General features: G+C 44.6%; 1 protein-coding gene and 2 pseudogenes across 4 annotated transcripts in view; all 3 read right to left on the reverse strand.

Annotated features, from left to right (window-relative positions):
• Positions 1 to 8,887: 8,887 nt before the first annotated feature.
• The window catches only part of CDADC1 (cytidine and dCMP deaminase domain containing 1), a 50,389-nt gene continuing 37,357 nt past the window's right edge, over positions 8,888 to 21,919 (reverse strand). For 2 of the 4 annotated variants that reach the window (XM_021709544.1, XM_021709543.1), the window contains exons 9-10: positions 17,276 to 17,336; positions 15,891 to 16,135 (exon numbers count right to left, since the gene is read on the reverse strand). In XM_021709544.1, the coding sequence (XP_021565219.1) occupies positions 16,017 to 16,135; positions 17,276 to 17,336 (180 nt within the window). In that variant the 3' untranslated portion in view covers positions 15,891 to 16,016. Of the gene's footprint in view, positions 9,528 to 15,890; positions 16,136 to 17,275; positions 17,337 to 21,919 lie in introns of those variants that run through there. The other 2 variants (XM_008052035.1, XM_008052037.2) reach the window with 2 other exon arrangements.
• On the reverse strand, positions 13,028 to 13,586 carry LOC103253824 (annotated as a pseudogene).
• LOC103253825 lies at positions 13,557 to 14,325 on the reverse strand (annotated as a pseudogene).

Here is a 21,919-nt window from a genome sequence, read left to right on the forward strand (position 1 = left end):
GGTGATTTTTTGTAGAGATGAGGTCTCGCTGCCCAGGCGGGTCTCGAAACCTGCGGGCTCAGGCAATCCACTCACTTCAGCCTCCCAAAGGCGCGGGATTACAGGCTGAGCTACCAAGCCCGGCTGGCCTTTCCCATTTTTAAGACCTTACCCGTTTTCCACTTGAAATGACCTCTTCCTTCCTTCCTTCCTTCCTTTCGACAGTGAGCCACCAAGGCCTCACTGTGTTCCCCCCAGCCCTGCCCTGAGGAGGTCCTGGCCAGGACCCCAGCATCCATGCTTCTATAATCCCAGGACTTGTAGGGGGACAGGGGTGAGGCCCTAACTGTAGACTTTTCCCTTCTGTGGGGAAAAGAAGCCTCTGTTCCTTTCCTGGGCACTGAGCAGGACATTCACATGACCATGACCCGCCCAGCCTGGATGAATGAGACTCTGTGCTGCCAAGGGTGTGGAAGGAAGGAGGTGTGTGTGTAGGGAGAGGGTGCCTGCAGCTGCCCGGCGGCATCTGGCAGCACCAGCGTGCCCTTCACCTTGACCGAGGACTGTTTCCAAGTGGAGTGGCTTTGTTCAGTTGTTGATGTGCTGTGACATCTGAATCCAGGCATACTGCGTGACCTGCAGCCAGGAGACAGGCACCCAGAGGAGAGGGCCAGGGTAGGGAGTGTGTGACAGTTTCCCTCACACCTTCGATTCTTTTCCTGGGTCTTGGCTCTTCTTTCTGACGTCTTCCCAAGTTTTCAGGTAGTTCCTGCACCAGATATGTGTCTCCAGCTGTAGCGTTCCACAGCTTTCTGCATTTCCATCAACTCGCCCTTGAACTTCCCCACTTGTAACATACTTAACCGTCATCCCAAACTCATGATTCACACCAAACGGGTCCACTAGAAACAGTCCCCTCTGGCCTTCCCAACTTCCGTTACCTGTGCTGCCATGTTTTCTGTTTCCATATCACTAACACCGATGTGATCTTTAGTGGCTCTGGTTCCCCTGTCTCCAACAAGCAAGTCCCGAGGCCTGTTGACCTCCCCAAGTGCCTGGAGAGAACGGCCTGGAGTGAGCAGCCCAGACCCCGGTCGAGGCCCCGTCTGCCTCTGTGGCCCACCCGTGTCCCCATCCCCTCACCATCCCTGCATCTCTCCCAGCCTCTGCTCTCCATGGGGCCCACTGTCACCCACTATAAGGAACACCCTTCCTCGGTCCCTCAGCCTACCCCCTCCAGCCCTACTTCCATCTTTCTGAGCTCCCTCACAGTGAAACTTCTCAAGTTTCTCCACAAGTGGGAAGCGGGCCACCTCCTCACCTCTGATGTACCCTACAACGCCCCTCCCCCAACCCCTGAAAATGCTCTTCCCGGGGCCACCCAAGGCCGCAGTGTCACCAGATCCAACGGGCAATTTCTTGTCCTCCTGCTGGTGGCCGGACGGCGGGCCTCTGCTCTGGGCTCCCTACTTCTGGTCGCCAGGAAACCTCACCCTCCGGTGCTTCTCTCTCAGGTGCCTTCTGGGCCTCCCCCGCTCCCTCCCAGCGGCCTCGTGCGCGGCCACTTCCCTCCCCTCCCCTCCTGGCCTCAGGTCTGTGCCTGGCACGCAAGATGCCTCCCAACTCCGGCTCCAGGCCGACCCGCGATCTCCAAGGCCAGCGTGCACCGGCCTCCTGCTGGAGGCCTGGCAGGCTGTCCCCGGCGTGCAGAGTCCACAGGAGAGGCGTGATCCCGCGCCCGCACCCCGGCTCCCCAGAGCCGCGGGCGGCTCTGAATTCCCCGTTGTTCACGCAGGAAACCCGGGACGTCCCAGGGGCGGGGCGGCCTGTGACACCCGTGCCGCCTCTGAGCGGCGCTCTGCCTTGCCCGCCCCAGCTGCGCTGCAGCCGTCTCCGCGCCGCCAGGGGGATCTTGCCACGGGTCACCTCTGGCTAGGGCCCCCCCCGACCCTCCGGTGGCTGCGCTGGACGCTCAGAATGAAACCCAAAGCGGCGGTCCTCCCAGCCCCGCGGGATCCGGCCCGCGCTCCTCCCCCGAGTCTGGCTGCTCTTCCTGCCGCAAGGCCTCTCGCCCGTGCTCTTCCTTCTGCCTGGAACAGCCCTCCTGGCATCCTGGCGGCTGCCCCCTGTGCTCATCCTTCCTCTCTGCCTGTCGCCCCCTCGGGGCCTCGGGGACCCAGCCCCGGAGCCCCCCATCCTCGAGGCCGGCTGGCTCCACCAGGGCGCCGACCTCCGGAGCCGGGCGACGTCCCGGGCCAGCCCTGTGTCTGGACATAGCAAATGCTGCGTCGGTCTCTGAATCGACGCACGGCTCAGGCTTCGTGAATCACAGCCGCACCGTGTCCTTCCCCCGTCGCTCCCTGGGCCCCCCCGCGTCCCCAGGAGCGCCCTGCCGCCCAGCCTCACCTTCCCCTGCCCGCGGGGCGACTCCGGCCGCCTCCTGCTCAATTCACGCACAGTCCCCTGTCCCCTCCGTTCTCAGGCGCCACCCTTGCTAAGATCCTCACCATTTCCCACTTCGAACCAGCCCGCAGCCGTCCATTCCCGCGCTTTCTCCCTCCACTCCACGCAGAAGGGCTATCCACGTTGACGCTGGAGTGACCGCTTCGAGATGCAGACACGATCGTGGGGTCTCCTCTTAGAATCCTTCCATGGCTCCCTCTCACTCCTCAGAAGGGTTCCCGAGGCCTTTCGTGGTTTCACTCTCTCCTGCCAGCCTCCTCTTCCTCCCTCTCCCTGCCGGCTGATGCTACAATTATCTGTAGTTCCCCAGTGTGCCCTACTTTCCTTCTGCGCCCCTCACTCGGACCTCTCCCCGTCCCCCAAATTCCAAAGCGCATGGAATCCAGCAGTGCTCACACTTCCTAGTCCCAAGCGGCCCCTGCATCAGTTTCTGAGACATGCAGCCCTCTGGTGGCTGAAACGAACGACGGGTCTTGCTGTATCTTTATGCTGGACGCTTTCTTTCCTCTCCGTGTTACCAATGACTTGGATGGGATTTTGATGCAACGTGTTAGCAAATGCCCGAGCTGCAGGCGCCTGGGAGGGATGCCTAATTCGTGTACACAGCAAAATTAACAAGGGCAGGATGGGCTGCCGTGCGGGGTTAAATCTGATCATGGCTACACTTAATAAAGATAAACGTGAAGACCTCTACTGAGTCTAAAAACAAAACTCCAGCTCTGCAAGTAGAAGTGTGGGAGGTCAGACAGGGGTTTCTGGTGACGCTGACAGGCCACGACACCTGTCACCTGGATCCCTGCCATACCTTCCGGGCTGGGACCCTCGCCATGCTCACCCACACTGGTCATTCCTTCACGCGGGGATCATTTCCCGTATAAACCGTCAGGCCCGAGAGCTGCCTAGTGGACATGCACGCATGGCCACACCTGGGAAGACATACATGGGCTGGAAATGGCTGTTCGCAAGTTGGTGGTCCTTGCCAGGGAAGGCGACGGGCGAGACCCCTGGGAGGAGAGGGGAGAGAGGAGAAACACGAGGAGAGGCTGAGGTAAATGAGAACATGAGGAGGGAAGTGCCATGAAAGCCAAAAGCAAGTTCTAGAAGAAAAGTCCCCAGGTACCAAGTAGGACTCAGCCACTAGGAGTGGGGGTCATCTTCCCAAGGGGAGGGCGGGCAGAAAGACAGCCAAGGTTTGTGGACTAGATGAAAGATGAGGAAGTCAGGTACAGGCTTCTGAGTAATGAAGACACAGGGACCAAGTGGGTAAGGGAAGTCTTTGTTTTTGGTAAGTTGCAAAAATGTAGGCCAGGTGTGGTGGCTCATGCCTATAATTCCAGCACTTTGGGATTACAGGTGGGAGGATCACTTGAGCTCAGGAGTTTGAGGTCAACCTGGGTAACACAGAGAGACCTTGTCTCTGCAAAAGATTAAATCAGCCAAATACGGTGGCATGTGCTTGTTGTAGTCGCCGCTACTCTAGAGGCTGAGGTGGGAGGATTACTTGAGCCCAGGAGTTTGAGGCTGCAATGAGCTATGATCATGCCACTGTACTCCAGCCAGGGTGACCGAGTGAGACTCTGATTCAAAAATAAATAAAAGAAAATTGGAGAATGTATCGCTTGGCAACTGCTACATAAGAGCCCCCCCCACCAGGGGGCAGGATTGGCTGTAGTGGGAAACTGCCAGGGGAGGGGGACACACCTCATCAACAAGGGTACCTGCATAATGTACATCTGTATACTTAACTGATACATCTTCCAAATAAAAATTTAAAAGAAGAACCCCCCCACCCCGTGATTGCAATAACTTAAATAAAACCAATGATTTCTTCACAAGTCTGTGGGCTGGATGGGGTTCACCTGCTCTAGGTGGGCTGGCTGGGGGGCTCTGCTCCACGTGTTTGGTGATGGCAGAAACACCAGAAGAAGTGGAAACACACAGGCTTCCTGAGGCCTGACGGCAGAACTGTTATAAGGACATTTCTACCTCATTCCATTGAACCCCGGTCAAAGGTGGAGACATATATTCCACCTGCTGATGGACCCTCAAAGCCATTTGGTAAAATGTGTGAATACAGGAAAGGGTGAAAACTTGGGGCCACGAATGCCTTTTGCCATAGAGGACAAGCAGTGTTGCAGATGGAAGGACAGAAGACACCAGACAGGAAAAGGCTGGACAAAATATAATGAATACTGTGAGAATTACGAAAGGTGTTGAATTTGGAGCAGAAAGGCAGGTTTGTATCCTGGCTCTGCCAATGATTAGCCGAGTAGTCTTGGGCAAGTCATTCAACCTGAGCCGCCTTCATTTCATTATTATTAGTATTAGTAGTAGTAGTAGTAGTAGTAGTAGTAGTAGAGATGAGATCTCGCTATTTTGCCCAGGCTGGTCTCAAACTCCTGAGATCAAGCCATCCTCCCACCTTAGCCTCCCAAAGTGCTAGGATTACAAGAGTGAGCCACCATGCCTGGCCCATTTCATTATCTTAAAAATGGAAAGGATAATCCCTACTTCAAGGTGTGAAAATTAAATGGGATGATGTAAAAATTGCTTCGCCTTTGGGAGGCTGAGGTGAGTGAATTGCCTGAGCCCGCGAGTTCGAGACCCGCCTGGGCAGCGAGACCTCATCTCTACAATAAAAAAATCAGCCGGGCGTGGTAGCGCATGCCTGTAATTCCGGCTACTCGGAAGGCTGAGGCAGAAGGATCGCTGGAGCCCAGCAGGTCGAGGCTGCGGTGGCCGGGAGCGGCCACTGCGCTCCAGTCTGGGCGACAGAGTGAGACTCCAACTCAAAATAAAATAAAATAAAATAAAAGGCAAACCTGTGTGTAATGACACAGTAAGTTTCCAGGAGAGGTGGGAGACTGTCATGGGACACAATGGCTGCTTTCAAGCGCCTACAGGGAGTTCATGGGGGGAGAGGATGAGACACAAAGAGGTCTGTGTTGCAGACCCAGGACAGATGATGGAAATGAGAGGAGTGACAGAGGAGGAGTTTGTTGCACACAAGTAAACATTTCAATAATGAGGACAGTCCAACATGGCTTTAGGAGTTGGGGGTATCTTTGTCACTGGGAGTGCTGGAACAGAGGCTGACTGACCTGTCCCTTTGGAGGAGGGTTGAAGGGGTGATGCAACACCTTGTGTCCGTCAGCTGGGCTCAACCCAGGGCAGGCCACCATCCCAACCCCCACAGGGCGTCCTGTGTTACCAAAATTTCCAGATGATTCAAATGGCACTTGGTGGGTGTGGGCCAGTCCTGAACCATGGCAAATGATGGCACCCAACACGCTGACCGTGTTCCCGTGGATGAACCCTGGACTAGGGGGATTCGGAGTTCCAGTCTTAAGAGTTCTAATAAATGCATGCCCCATTTTAAAAAAATGCAACCAGCAAGCACCCTGTTTTTGCCACTGCCTCACTGCCTGAACTGAAAAAATATTTGACTTTAGAAAATCTTAGCTATAATTAAACAAGTAACATCACAACAGCAAAATGTTTCAGTCTGTTTAAATAGTAAAGTTGGCCAGATATGATGGCTCATGCCTGTAATCCAAGCACTTTGGGAGGCTGAGGCAGGAGGATCGCTTGAGTCCAGGAGTGTGAGACCAGCCTAGGCAACATAACGAGACCTTGTCTCTACAAAAAATTTTTAAAAACTGGCCATGGTGGCATGTGCCTGTAGTCCCAGCTACTCAGGAGGCTGAGGTGGAAGGGTCACCTGAACCCAGAAGGGGGAGGCTGTGGTGAACCATAGTTGTGCTACTGCACTCTGGGTGACAGAGTATGACCCGAACTCAAAATAATAATAATAATAGTAAAATGATACTCAAAGGTTTATAAAAGTACACAGAATCATTGTGCAAAGAGCTATGATAATGTGGTCAGGTGCATTAATCATTGATTATCCCACCAAATAAAGAGAGTGATGACTGCTTGGAGACATCACATTGGCTGTGACGTTAACTGAAATAAACAGTTGCACATGTAATGAACTGCTATCTTGGTTGCTACATGGAACACAAAAAGGCTCTTTGGGGATGTCTGTTTTTGTTTTTGTTTTCCCAGAAAACTAGCTAGGCAGTTTGAACTAGTACCTTTATTTCCATCAGCATTCACATTTTCTTGATTTGGGGGCTTGGATCATAGTAGTAGACTCCATAAATATTTGCAATTGTTGCTGCCGCTGCCACTGTTTTTTCACTAAGGTATTTTTTTTAAGTGCATGTGGCCCTGCATCCTGTGTCACTCTCTCCTGCCCTTCAGTTTATTTAGAACCCATGCCATCAAAAGGCAGTTGGAGATGGGAAAGAGAGCGTTTCACCCTTCCTGCAGGTGTCAAATCATCACCGAGTCACCAGCAACGACTTTCTCACAGAAATTTGTCTTGTGCTCGCTGTTTGTCTGGCAAACCTGCGGGCCCCTTTCAGGCACCACCTCACACCTCCCCTGCCTTTCCTGCCTCCCTAGAGGTTTGTATGTCTTCCTGTGCCACCACTGCTCCTCTAGGGACATCCACAATGGGGGGGCTCTCCGCCCTGAGGGTCACCAGAACTACCTGGGGGCTTGTGACGACCCAGCTTGCTGGGCCTTTCCCCAAAAGGCCTGATTCAATGGGTCTGGTATTGCCAAAAGAACACACATTTTTTTTTCTTTTTCTTTCTTTCCTCCTTCCCGTTCCGCCTCCCTTCCTTCCCTCCTTCCTTCTTCCCTTCTTCCCTTTTCTTTTTCTTTCCCCTTCCTTCCTTTCTGGGTGAGTCCCACTTTGTCCCCCAGGCTGGAGTGCAGTGGCACAATCACAGCCACTATAGCCTTGACCTGCTGGGTTCAGGCGATCCTTCCACCTCAGTCTCAGGAGTAGCTGGGATTACAGGGATGTGCCACCATACCTGGCTAATTTATTTTTTGTAGAGATGAGGTCATGCTATGTGGCCCAGGCTGGTCTGGAACTCCTGGGTTCAAGTGATCCTCCCGCCTCGGCTTCCCAAAGTCCTGGGATTACAGGTATGAGCCACTGCATTCAGCTTGATCATTTTTCTTACTTGATTCCAGGCTTATATTTTTCACTAGACTGTGTCTAGAGATCAGGGAGCATTTCTCACATATTCATCCTCAGGTCTATCCAGTGTCAAGCAGTCATTCAATCAACCAACAAATATGCACTCAATGACTATCATGCGACAGTTACTGCTCTAGGCACTGGGATTCAGAGGTTTAAAAAATGTACAAATGTGTGTGTGTGTGTGTGTATCCCTGCCCTCATAAAGTTTACCTTCTGGTGCTACATAGTAAAGCCTCAATAATTGTTTCTTGAAATTTGACCAGCTGTACAGGAGAAAACAATGGCATGATCATGGCCATTTTAATAGTACCCTGGAAATACCAATTTTTCACTCTCTAATCATGGCTTTTCCCATTTGTATGTTTCTCCCTTCTGATATCCCATCCCAGTGCCCAAAACACAAATCCACAACTTGGCAGTCTTACCAAATATTTGCTAATTGATTCATATGATATTAGGTGTAGCTGACATATTAGTTAAAAAAAAAAAATCCTAGAACTTAAGCACGTGGAATTAATAAAGCAACTTGGGAGGCCAACTATCTCAGTGTTGTTATATTGATGAATATTAAAGAACTGCTTAACTAGTGGTTTTCAAACTGGCATTAGAGGCCGGGCATGGTGGCTCACTCTTGTAATCCCAGCACTTTGAACTCCCACGGACCTATGTAGGCTGCTGTCCATGCTGGGACATCGAACCAACATTTGGGTTGTGCTGTGTGTAATTCTCAGAACCCTGTAGGAGGCCCTGAGAGGCCCTGTGAGGTCATGCAAAGGAACAAAAGCATGGCACCTGACTGCCACATACCCGGGGGATGTTTCTCATGAAACTTGCCCCAGGCCCGTGGCACAGGCCACTGCCAAACCCTCCCTGACCCTAGGAGAGCACAAAACAAGTACTTTCATCTTTGGACTAGTTTTTTGAAAGTTTCTCAGCAAATAAAAAAGAGAAAAATTATAGAGCAATCTGGAATGTAGCCGAAATGACCACAATGTTTGCTTTCAAGACTTTCAGTATTCTTGAGGTTTGTAAATGTTTTTAAAAGGTCTTCCCCTTTCTAAGGTCAAAGCCATGAGACACTGTGTTAATTATATGGAGGGGAAAATTATATGAGGGCAACATTTATGAATGGAATTCTAAAAAGACCGGTTTCAATATTCCAGACTCAAATACTTCTTATCTGTTAACATCATAACCAAATTTGAGATTCAAGAGTAAATGACTTCAGGAGTTAGGGATATCAAATAACAACACTGTCTAAGAATAATATTCTCTTCCTATTGCTACCCCAGATCAGTGGTATAACTGGATCGTAGTCCACCAAGGCATTGAGATTTTACATAGCAAAATATTTAAGAGAAATTAACAATTAAAAAATACCCCTTTTACATGGAGACCAACACCAACTTTATTTTTATGAGCCAATCCTCATTAAGTACATTCTGGTTACAAGAAAGCTTTGCGTATAAATGTGACCTTCTGATGAGCTATACACTGACTTCTAAAAAATGACATTTATTTTCCTGGAGCAGTTTATTAATTGTCATCCTTTTAACTGTAATCCAAAGGAGTTAACATTTCTCAAAAGGTATGTGATTCCCTGCAGAGGCACGACCTCCAGGGAACCAACTCCTTTCAAGTTGGTTAATATAATATAAAGTCAAGATAAATAGAAATCAATACCTGCTGGTGATTACACTGGTCTCTTTAATTATTGCTACTTCATTTAGTGTAATAAAAGAACACATTACTACATTATGGAAACCACACACAAATCTAAAATAAAATATTCTCAGTCACCTCATTTGTATCCTAGAAGTAGATTAGCGTCCTTAAAAAAACTTTTCACTTATTCACAAAATCCATCCTTATTTTCTGAGTTAACAAGGCTGAATCATCGAAGTGCAGTAAAAAAATTCTTGCGGCCTCCACTTGAGTGTAGACAGGCCTCAGTGGTCTCCAAGACACAGCTTCTTGTTTCGGTGCTGGTCTTCATTCAGAGGGACGGCTCTCAACACACCATCTAGTATCAAGAATAACTTCAAGTCAGGAAAATTTCACTTCGAATGCCTGGGCATTTGTGTCAGTCATACAGGTTGTAGGAGCGAAACAGTGTGATGTTACCTCCACCTCGTCGACTGAAGAACTGATTCTAGACAACTCACACTGGATAGTTCAGCCTCTGACCTTTTAAAATCTGGATTCACTCAACAAATCATATAGGGCAAATAATTCATTTACGAAATTTATTTTGGGGCAAAGTCCCTATTTTTAGGATGAAAGAAACAAAATGCACCTATTACCCACCCACTCCCTCCAAAGGGAGGTGGAAACTGTGTGTGGCATAGAGAGTATGGAGGACTCTTTGCCATTCACACTCCTCTAAGGAAGGAATATGGACTTATCTGACTGGGCAGGCTGGAAGAAAAGTTTGGCTTCAACCTCTTCCTGGCTTTTTGTTTTGCTTTTGTTTTTGTTTTAAGTCAGGGTCTCACTCCGTCTCCCAGGCTGGAGGGCAATGGCACAATCACTGCTCACGACAACCTCAATCTCCTAGGCTCTGGCGATCCTTCCACCTCAGCCTCTTGAGTAGCTGGGACTAAAGGCACACACCACCATGCCCAGCTAACTTTTTAAATTTTTTGTAGAGATGAGGTTTTGCTATGTTGCCCAGGCTGGGCTTAAACTCCTGGGCTCAAGCAATCCTCCCACATTGGCTTCCAAAGCACTATGATCACAGGCATGAACCACTGTGCTCAGCTGCTGACTTTTGTTTTTAAGATTTATTTGTACGATAAACCATACGTGTTTTAAAGCTGCAATAAACTGCACATATTTTTTTTTAAACATTTTATTTTATTTTATTTAGTCAGGGTCTCTCTCTGTCACCCAGGGTTTAGTGCAGTGGTGTCATGGCATACACCTGTTGTCCCAGCTACTCAGTAGGTGGGGAGAGGATTGTCTGAGCCCAGGAGTTTGAGACTACAGTGGGCCATGTTTATGCCACTGCACTCCAGTCTGGGTGACAGAGTGAGATCCCGACTCAAAAAATAAAATAAAGCATACAATTTGATGAGTTCTGACATAGGCACACATCCGTGAAACCATGACCACAGACAAGACAATGAACATATGCATCACTGGCAAAAGTGTTCTGTGCCTGTTTTCTTCCCATCTTTTGAGGGATCTGCCTGGCTCCAAACCTGTGTGCTGCTCTCTGTTTTCCCATCCTAAAGACACTCCTGTCACAGCTCAGGCTTGATCTGGAAAGGCCCCTAACCCCCTAGTATTTGAAACATAAAAAAAAATATATGTAGTGCAGATGGGCATTCTAAAGCCTAACGAGAAAATGAACACACAAGAACCTACTGCCCCCATAGTGCTATATCTTGCTTACATTTGCACTAGCTGATCAAAACTCTTTGTATGGGGGACAGGGTGAAAAAAGAAACATGCTGTCCAGCCTGGCCACTAGAACATCACCAGATGCCACTGTCCCTGTCTTTCCCATCCCTTTCACTCATTCAGAGGTAATTCTTACCTTGCATTTCATGATTATCATTCCATTACTTCTCAACTATGATTTTGCCACATATATTAAACATATACTGTTTGCCTTCTTTTTAAACTTTATACAGAAATTATAACAATTTTGCAGCTTTCTTTCAGAATTGCTTATTGCATCCACGTTGAAGAATGTAGCTATAGTTCATTTATTTTTACTGCTATATAGTAGTCCATTGTGGGAATGTACTGTTATATACATGTATTTCATTATTTTTATTTTTTAAAGAGACAGGGTCTCACTTTGTCATCCAGGCTGGAGTACTATAGCGTTATCATAGCTCCCTGTAACCTCAAACTACTTGGCTCAAGTGACCTTCTGCCTTAGCCTTCCAAGTAGCTGGGACTACAGGTACTGGCTACCATATCCGGCTATTTATTTTAATTTTCTAGAGACAAGGTTTTGATATGTTGTCCAGGCTGGCCTTGAACTCTTGGTCTCAAGCAATTCTCCCTCTTTAGCCTTCCAGGTTGCTGGAGTTTCAGGTGTGAGCCACTGCACCTGGCTTACACCATTATATTTTTAATCTAATCTCCCAAGATAAACATATGTGCTATTTCCAGTTTTTACTTTTAAGAAAATGTTGAAATAAATTCTGTCTCTTATACAATACACAAGAGCTTCTCTAGGGCATATACTTAGAAGCTGAATTGCTGGATCATGAGTTTATGTGCACTCTCAGCCTTACAATGATAAGGCCAAATAGTTTTCCAAGGTGGCTGTACAACTTTCAGTCCAATCAGCAAAATACAGAAGTTCCTAATGAATCATATCCTTACCAGGACTTGGTATTGGTAAACTTTGATTTTGCAAATTTAATACGTATAAAACACTGCTTCAATGGGATCTTAATTTGCATTTCTCTATTAGTGAGTTTGATCATCTTTTCATGTCTTTATTGGACATTTGAGTTTCTTCTGTTGTGAAATACTAATGACTGTCTTTTACTCCTTCTCTTTTAAATTCTTTTAAACCCACTCTGTAAGACTTTTATACATGTCATGGAAACTAGCTCATTGTCATGTGTGGAAAATACATTCTTCCAGCAGATGGCTGGTCTTTTCACTTTCTTTATAATGTCTCTTGGAGACGATAAGTCCTTTTTTTTTAAACCAGAGTATCAGTTATTGAATTAAATAATATGGGCTTCTTTTTTGTCTTTAATTGATGCATATTTTGTTTTATTTTATTTTTTTCCACTCGTTACCCATTTTAATCAAAAATAGAGATTTATGGCACTTGATATAATGGCATAAAGCTATAAATAATTTGACAGGGCATCCTTTAAAAGTGAGAACCGGGCAAGGCATGGTGGCTCAAGCCTGTAATCCAGCACTTTAGGAGGACAAGGCGAGAGGATTACCTGAGTCCAGGGGTTCAAGACCAGCCTGGGCAACTTGGCGAGACTGTATCTCTACAATAAGTCAAAAAATTAGCCAGACGTGGTGGTACATGCCTGTGGCTCCCATTTCTTGGAAGGCTAAGATGGAAGGATCACCTGAACCCAGAAGGTCAAGGCTGCAGTGGCCGTGAGCATGCCACTGCACTCCAGCCTGTGTGACGGAGTGAGACTCCATCTCAAAAAAAAAAAAAAGTGAGAACCAATGTACAAATACATAGCTTCCTCACTCATCCTTGTTACCAACAGCTACTTAATTTAATCCTAAAGTCTGAGAACAATATTATTTCTACAACACAATGAGCACTGACTTCAATTTATTGTAGATTTCCTAAACAGACTTCTCTGTCTTCCAACAGGAGAGACATATCATCTGAAAACAAATGAGGCCTTACGTCTGTCTGATAGTCTCCCACCTGCCCAATAGTCCTAGAGCCTCGAAAACCAGGGACAGAACAACCCCATATCTGCCAACAAAGGATTCCTGGAGAGGCTCTTAACTCAAGACAAACTCCTGTACCACTCAGGAGAAATGGATGTTTCCAGGATCAGGAAAAGGTTAAAAGAAACTGAACCTAAGCTCTTCATCGGTTGTGTCCAGAGTGGCTTTGGCTTTCACTGCAGGGCGAGGCTTGCAGACCCTTCGGCTCTTCTTCCTGGTGGCTTCATTTACAGAATATGCACCTGGGCTGAAAGGGCAGCAGCCCCGAGAGCTCGCAGAGCCTCACGCCACTCTGCTTCCATCTGAGTCCTGAGGTCCCCAAACAAGGAGCACACCAGCTGCCTCTTCTGGGTTAGCAGAGTTCTTTCGCTACACAGGGTTCTTACTGCCCCAAGAGCCTGCTCTTTCTGTTTCGGGGTCAGTTTCTGCATCTTGAGGTCCAACTCCAGTTGCTCTACCACCAGGCCGGTTCCTGAGCCAGCTGCCTCGCCTGGGCCTCAGTACTTAGGGGGACTTCCTCTGTGGCGGACTTCTCCGAGGCCTTCTCGCCTCCGTCCTCCACCGAGGCCCTGATTCAGGTTTTCTTTTTACTCTTTTGCTTCTTCGGGGTTGCGTTGCCTTCACTGTCTGGGTCTGAGGCAGTTGGTGCCTCCCAAGCAGCATGTCCTGGGGCCATCATGCACTGCAGTCTACATTTGATTTTAAAAAGGCACTGTTTGCATTAGGTCACCACAAAGTAGATTTACAAGTAGCCATCAACTGAAGAAAAACACCAGAAAGTAAGTTTCTACGTGTTCCCAACAGAGATACTCTTTTCTTAATCACAAGGAAATTAAATATTTTTAGAAGGTAGAACTATTAAGTTTACAAAACACGCTATTTTTAAAGACAAAGGCACAATTTCTCATTTTCTATTCTTGGCATAAATTTTAATTCTTTCCAGTGGAACCAAAACCTCCAGTGCTTCTTTCAGTGTCATTTAAAACTTGAACTTATTCTATTTCTGGATAAAGAAATCAGTTCACAAATGGCGCAATTTGGTCACCTTCGACTTCAAACTTTCCCTTGCCCAAATTAAACAGTACAACATCAATATTTCCTCTATAATCTTCATCTGTGACACCAGCTCCTCCATCTAGAAAGTGTTTGGCAGCCATGCCCGAACGTGGAGCTCCTCTTCCATAACACCCAGAAGGAAGAGCTATCTGCGTGCCTGTTTTCACCAGCCTTTCTCCACAGGTGGTACTGCATAATCGTAGGCACTGTTTGGGTCACAGCCGTGGCTGCATGGTCCCCTGGGTCGGGGCCAGGTTGTGCTCTGAGAGCCGGGCAAAGCTGAGCTGCACGTCACCCTTCTTCGCAGGCCTGGTCACTTGGCTGGGGGAAACGAAGGGGGTCTCTGCAAAGCAGGGCATGGCCCAGAGAGACCAGCAGAGAGAATAAGAGAGCGCAGGGTGAGTGCTGCAACAGCGAACCCGCGCACGAGGTCCTTAACTGGAATACATTTCTCAATTTCTTTTAATTGTTCATTCTTTTCTTTTATGGCTAGCATTAGTTGTGTCCTGTGTAAGTTATCCCTTCTACTCTAGGTCATAAAGATATTCTATGCCTTCTTATAAAACTTAACACAATTAACCTTTTTTGCTTGTCTTTAATTTCTCTGGGATTGATTTTCAGTGTTATGTGGGTTAAGCACCTCAGTATCACTTTTCTGTGGTAAGCCACTGTCCTGCACTATATGTTAAATGTCTATTCTTGGTCCTGTGGTATGTGTGGCCCTCTCCCTCAGGGCTGCCGAGTGTCCCACGGTTTCCAGGGTAGTGCCCCACACTGCAGAGTGGCACACTCAGAGTCCCCACAGAGCACTATGACTAAACAGCAGTGTCACACATCCACTGAGGTTTATTTTAATAACCAGATTTTTTCATTTCTTCAAATTCGGATTCATTTTCAATTTGCCTGATCATTTTTTTAAAATGGCTTGCTCATTGCTCCATTTTTCAATACCATTTTTTGCTTCTTAAACATTTTTTACCGTCTATTTGATAACCCCAAAACACGAAGTCCTTGGGCTCTAAATATGCTGTTTGTCATTTCAGTTCACTCTCACTCACATGTTTTCTTCCGTGTTTGGTGACCTCTCAATCATGAACTCACGTTTTCACATCCTGTGGGCCTGGGTTGAGATTGCTTTCCTGATGAGACTCTTTATACTTGTTTCTGTCAAGAGCCAGGAGGTGCACCTGAGTGGAGGCACTTCAGTGTTCTTTGGGGACCCCCAGCTCAGTTCACTCACCTTGCAGCAGACCCAGACTTACTCTCCAGATCCAAGTTTACATGTCCCCAGGTTGTAACTCTGGCTTTTGTGTTTGCTAACTGTTGTTATTCAGATTTTAGCAAAATGTTTCTCTTATTGCTACTTATTTATTTCTTTTTGAGGGAAATACGGTTTCCTGGATATTTCCCTATTTTCTTGAAAGCCCTGGGACTCTTTAAAAAGAATGCCTGTTGCAGGTTATTTGGGTAGTCAGTCAGTCACACTACCTGTCTCCCATCTCTGTCCCTGACACTGAGAGGGTACCCAGCCGAAATCCCCCTGGAGCTGGACACACTGGTTTGGACAGAGGTCAAGCCCCCGTCCAACCACAAAGCTGGTGTTTCAACTTTCATCTGTTGATTCTTGTGTCTATTTTTCAACAGAATCAAAAATTAGAAAGGAACACGTACTGTTGATTCCCTTTATATGAAATGGACAGAAAAGACAAATCCACAAACACCTTAAGAGTGGCTGCCCAGGGCTGGGGGCAGGGGATGGAGAGGGACTGCAGAGGGCAGAAGCTTTCTTCACAAGATCGTGAATGTTCTGAAAGTAGGTTGTGGCGATGGCTCACAACTGTGCAAATGTACTAAAACCACTGAATTCTACTCTGTGCAGAGTAAATTTATGATATGTGAGTTATATCTCAATAAAACTATTGTATAGTTGGAAAGAAGACAGGGATGTTATTTATTGATATAAAACAAATGTTCAAAAATGCATATAAAACATAAACTTACAGTTCAGTGAATTGTCATAAAGCAAACATACACGTAACCATCATCTGGGTCAATACATAAAACACTGCCAGCAAACCAGAAGCCTTCTTCTTGTCCCTTCCTTCCAATCTGGGGACTTTAGCCACGGGCATGTCTTCCTTTTCCTTAGTGATACAGGAACAATAAATCCTAGACATAAGCCCTTTGTTGATTACAAGTGGCAAATATCCTCTCCTACTGGGTGGCTTGCCTTTGTGCTCTTTTAATGATATATTTTGAAGAACAGATGTCCTTAATTTTAAGGCAGATAAGTTAATTCATCTTTTAATGATTAGTGCTTTTTGCATCCTTTCTCTAAAAATAGGAGATTAATACATGGCCTCTTCAAACACTGTCACTGATTATACATTCTTTAATCAGATTCATATATTTTACTCTTTTATTTTTGCTTTTTTTCTGAAAGATGCAGTGGATATATATTTTTTTCTAGATTGCTAACAACAATACATTTACTATTTGAATAAAACAAAGCTAATTTGGAACACAGAAAATCAATATATTCACATAGAAATTATTCTCACAGTGACCTTTATAGTTCTCAATTTTTCAAAGTTAAAAAAAAAAGATTTATCATTGAGAAAACTTATAGTAAACTTCCATTTACCTAGAACCCAAACAATCAGATAATGTATTTTTAAATAATATTGTATAACACTAATGTCCAAAATTATGTGCCTGAGGTATTGTAAGATTTCCCAAAGATTATATTACATTCAAAATGCCTGTATTAGTATGAAATAATAAAGTGTTGAAGACTAGTAATTTATTTATGGTAGCTATGATGATTCTTTGTAATCAGATTATTCAAGTAACCAGAACATTTCCATCCTCTGACAAATCTGGACAATTGTGGCTTTACTCTAGAAGACTATATATATATATATCTTCATTATTTGGTCCTAGATAAATTTGTATAAAGTATACATATTTTTCCTTTCTCACTGCTAGGAGCTTTTCTTTTGAGATAGAAGAACACTGTTGTCTAGTGTTTCATATAAATTTAATTTACAAATTCAATTTGTACATAGGTATTTGTGCTAAACTATAGATTCTAGAAGAGTCATGATTAAACAGCACTTTCCATAGCACTTAGAATATGGCAGACACACAAATGTTTATGAATTAATTGAATGGTGAAACTAATTCACAAAAAGAATATGCTTCATTTGTTAATGAAACAATTTTCATCACCTAACCATTAAAATTCACTATGTATCTTTTCTCTTTAGCAAAAAAGTTAACCTCAACAAAGGATTTGTGAATACTTACTTTCTCTCCTTCCAGGCTCATGTTGTTCAAGACCATAAGCTCCAGATGGATTCAGCTGCCACTGTAAGAGGGCACAAACATTTTATTTATATATTTTTTAAAGGATTTAATAAATAGCACCTCAGCACTCTGTTTTTACGTATCAAAACAGTTTTTGTTTTTTTTTTTGAGTCGGAGTCTCTGTCGCCCAGGCTGGAGTGCAGTGGCATGCTCACGGCCACTGCAGCCTTGACCTGCTGGGCTCAGGCGATCCTTCCACCTCAGCCTTCCAAGTGGCTGGAACCACAGGCATGTGCCACCATGCCTGGCTAATTTTTAAATTTTTTTTTTGTCGAGACGAGGTCTCACCATGTTGCTCAGGCTGGTGTTGAACCCCTGAGCTAAGGCAATCCTCTCACCTCCACCTCCCAAAGTGCTGGGATTACAGGCATGAGTCACTGCACCTGGTTCAAAATAGCTTTTAAAAAAAATACAAGAAAAAGAAGTTAGCACATCCATACCAACAAAGCCCTAATGAAGCCACCCTGAGTGAGCCTGAATGGGGTGACTTTTGGAATCAGAATCAATACTCTTAGAGAAGTTAAAGATTCTTGACATTCATTTTACAGTAAGGAAGTGGAAGACCAAAGGATTGGGGTGACCTGCCCTAGGTTACACACCAACTACAGGCAGAGATAGAATTCACTATGATGCTAACACCACATCATAGTCTGTCTTCAGGTCCGAGAGAATCTTATGATAGCTAGAGAAAGTCTAAGCAGTGAAGAATGAAAATATGACCAAAATTACTTTGCCTTTTAATACTGTCATATAAACTATTATTTATATCACATCACCTTATATTATATCATATCACATCATATCATATATCTTCTCTGATTATAGTTTTCTATCTCAGTCATTCAGAAAGCAATAGGGAAGCCTGAAGATTCTCATACTACAGAGAAGACCGGAGCAGCAGAGAAAAAATGGAGAGTCATCAATGTATCACAGCACAGTCCTTCCTTTCTTACCAGCTAGACTCTCTATCCAAATTGTTAGCCAGGTGTGGTGGCTCATGCCTGTAATCCCAGCACTTTGGGAGGCTGAAGCGAGAGGATTGCCTGAGCCCATGGATTCAAGACCAGCCTGGGCAAATTGGCAAGACCTTGACTCTACAATAAATCAAAAAATTAGCTGGGTGTGATGGCACATGCCTGTAGTTCCAGCTACATGGAAGGCTGAGGTGGAAGGATGGCCTGAGTCCAGCAGGTCGAGGCTGTGGTGGCCGTGAGTGTGCCACTGTACTCCAGCCTGGGTGACAAAGTGAGACTCCAACTCAAAACAAAACAAAACAAAATTGCTAATGACTTAACCATAAAAGCCCTGCCAAGACACTATCACAGGAGACACAATTAAGCATGAATTCCTTGGGAGCCTCTTCAATAAGTAGGAATGAGTTCATCAGATTAACTAGTTAACATCTTGCACCTTGAGAGAAGATGAGATACAAGTAAAACATTTTACTACATATGAAAAGTTCTCAAAAAGAGAGGACTTCTAGAACTGATTGATCACTTATAAAAACAGGATGGTTTGGGCCAGCACCAAGAAAGAGAGAGGACTTAGAGAGGTCAGGAAATTATATAAGTATTTACTAAAAGAGACAAAGAGAGACAGAGAGAAAGAAAGGCATATTTTGAAACTTACTTAACTACTCAAACTTACTAATTTGGGCAAAATAAAAACTAATAATCCTGAATATATATTTAAGGATGTTCATAAAAAGGCTTTTAATAGCTATAAAAGCTTAGAAAAAATCCAGGTGTCCAACAACAGAGGAATGATTAAATAAGTTAGGTCTGTGGGATGGAATATTGTATAATTATTAAAAATAATTTTTGAGGCTAGGTGTGGTGGCTCACACCTGTAATCTCAACACTTTGGGAAGCCAAAGCAGGAGGATCACGTAAAGGCTGGAGCTTGAGACCAGCCTGGGTGACAAAGCAAGACCCCATCTCTAAAAAAATAATTAAAAAGAAATTAACCAAGTATGGTAGTGTGTTCCTAGTCTCAGCTACTCAGGAGGCTGAGGTAGGAGGGCTGCTTGAACCCAGAAGGTTGTGGTTACAGTAAGCTATAATTGCATCTTTACACTCCATCTTGGGTGACAGAACAAGACCTTGTCTCTAAAAATAATAATAATGACAATAATTTTTGAAAATTTTTTTTTCTTTTTTCTTTGAGTCAGATTCTCTCTGTCCCTCAGCTAGAATACAGTGCCACACTCACAGCCACTGCAGCCTTGACCTGCTGAGCTCAGGCGATACTTCTGCTTCAGCCTTCCAAGTAGCTGCAACTATAGGCATGTGCTACCATGCTTGGTTAATTTTTTTAAAAAAATTTATTGTAGAGACGAGGTCTCGCCAAGTTGCCCAGGTTGGTCTCAGATCCCTGGACTCAGGCAATCCTCTCACCTTAGCCTCTTAAAGTGCTGGGATTACAGGCATGAGACACCACACTCAGCTAAGAATTTTTAATGATACCAAATACACTAACATGTTAACAGTGGTGTCTATGAGTTGTAAAATAATACATATTCTTTTTTATTTTCCTAGTTTTTAACCATGAGCATATATTACTTTCATAATTTAAAAAAAAGGCAATATTACCAAATAGAGAAAAATCCACATGAATACACACTAGTAAAATCTATTCTTGAAAATAGTGTTGCCCAGCTCTAGGCTAGCTTGGGACAGCACCACAGAAAAGAGTCATCTATCTCAAGGTCTATAGTAACATATCAAAAGGAAAAGTGCAACTCTTTTAAACAAAATGTATTTCAATCTACTTTAATCTTAAAAAAAATCAAATGTATTGACATGTAGTATTTTTGACAGTCCCAAATAAAACAATCATTATTGAAACTCAAATTTATAACAAATATTAGGCCAGGCATGGTGGCTCATGACTGTAATCTCAGCACTTTGGGAGGCCAAGGCAGGAAAATGGCTTGAGCCCAGGGGTTCAAGACCAGCCTGGGCAACACAGTGAGATTCCGTCTCTACACTACAGAAACGAAATTAGCCTGGCATGGCAGTGTGCACCTGTAGTCCCAGCTACTTGTGAGGTTGAAAGATTGCTTGAGCCTAGGAGTTTGAGGCTGCAGTGAGATGGAATTATACCACTGCACTCAAGCCTGACTCAAAAAAAAAAAAATCATGTTAATTACTGGTATTTATATGAAACTAGGTGCTTAGCTAACCATCTACATAGTACTTCCAGTCAGGTCAGATGAAGGAAATGATGAGAGGGAGGAAAGTCAATCTTCACTGGAAGAGGAACAAAGAGCAACCATGAGTGCATCCTTTCTCTGGTACATGTACCTGAGTGAGGGTGTTCCTGGGCGGCTCAGGCCCAACTAGGCATTTCTGTCTCCCATCTCTGCCCCTGGGGCCACCCTTTGTCTTCCTGCCTCCTTCTACCTCTCTTGCCCTGTTTAAAGTCCTTCTGATCTCTTTACAATTGAAAAGCTACTAAAATCTACCAGAATATTTCAGAATTCACCATCATTCAGTCCTGAAGAGAATCTTATGAAGAGAATCTGAAAAACCTGATTCTTCACACTTTTCAGGAGGACTGAAGAGACAGAAAACAAAAACACTGAACTGGAGAGTTCTCTGATGAACTGGATACTATAAGTTTTTATTTAGTTTTACAAGGGAAGCATCTTTCCCCATCTCTCTTTTTTCAGTGACATCACTCCCCCTTCTTTTTTTAAACTGTGATAAACTTGAAATAAAACAATTAGAAATAAAAATAAATGACACAAAGTATAAATTTATGATACTTCATATATACACAGAAACTGAATAGAATATTTCTGTATTTAAAATTATATAGATACATATGTTCCAGATTTCCTGTATTCAAACTGATGTGTACAATAGCAATCTAAAGCTGAAATTTATGAACAGTTCTTTTATATGCTTTTTCTGCCCACTGCAAATTCTAGTATTTAAATGTTACATTAAATGCCAGGAAGAAATCACTGGACGTGATAAAAACAATGCACGATTCTGGAGAGAATCCTTTGCTACATAGGACATCACTGGGGCAGCTGGTAAACCCTGACTTGAATCTGTATTAATGACAGTAATGTGTCAATGTTAATTTCCTGATTTTTGTGGTTGTGGACGTGATAAAAACAATGCACGATTCTGGAGAGAATCCTTTGCTACATAGGACATCACTGGGGCAGCTGGTAAACCCTGACTTGAATCTGTATTAATGACAGTAATGTGTCAATGTTAATTTCCTGATTTTTGTGGTTGTATAGTGGTTATGTGGGTATAGTGGTCATTTGAGGAAATAAAGGGTGACCTGGTATGTCAACAACTTCTGGGAAAGAAGGTTCTTCGTAGTGTTCTTGTAACTTTTCTGTATGCTTAAGATTGTTTCAAAATAAAAAAGTTTTTTAAAAACCTAAATAGTGAAGAAGTATGAAGAGTGAAAAGTTCTGTTTTCCAGGAACTACCTCAGTACTTTTTTGAAATATCAAATATGAAACGCTATTTTTTCCTGATTGTTCTCATGAGAAGTGTGTGCGTGTGTGCGCATGCACACACGCACACACACACACAATCTCCCTGTCTTTGGGAAATT

The sequence above is a fragment of the Carlito syrichta genome, unplaced genomic scaffold, assembly GCF_000164805.1.
Source record: "Carlito syrichta isolate Samal-C Ts95f unplaced genomic scaffold, Tarsius_syrichta-2.0.1 Scaffold254042, whole genome shotgun sequence".
In the NCBI taxonomy this organism is placed as follows: Eukaryota; Metazoa; Chordata; class Mammalia; order Primates; family Tarsiidae; genus Carlito; species Carlito syrichta.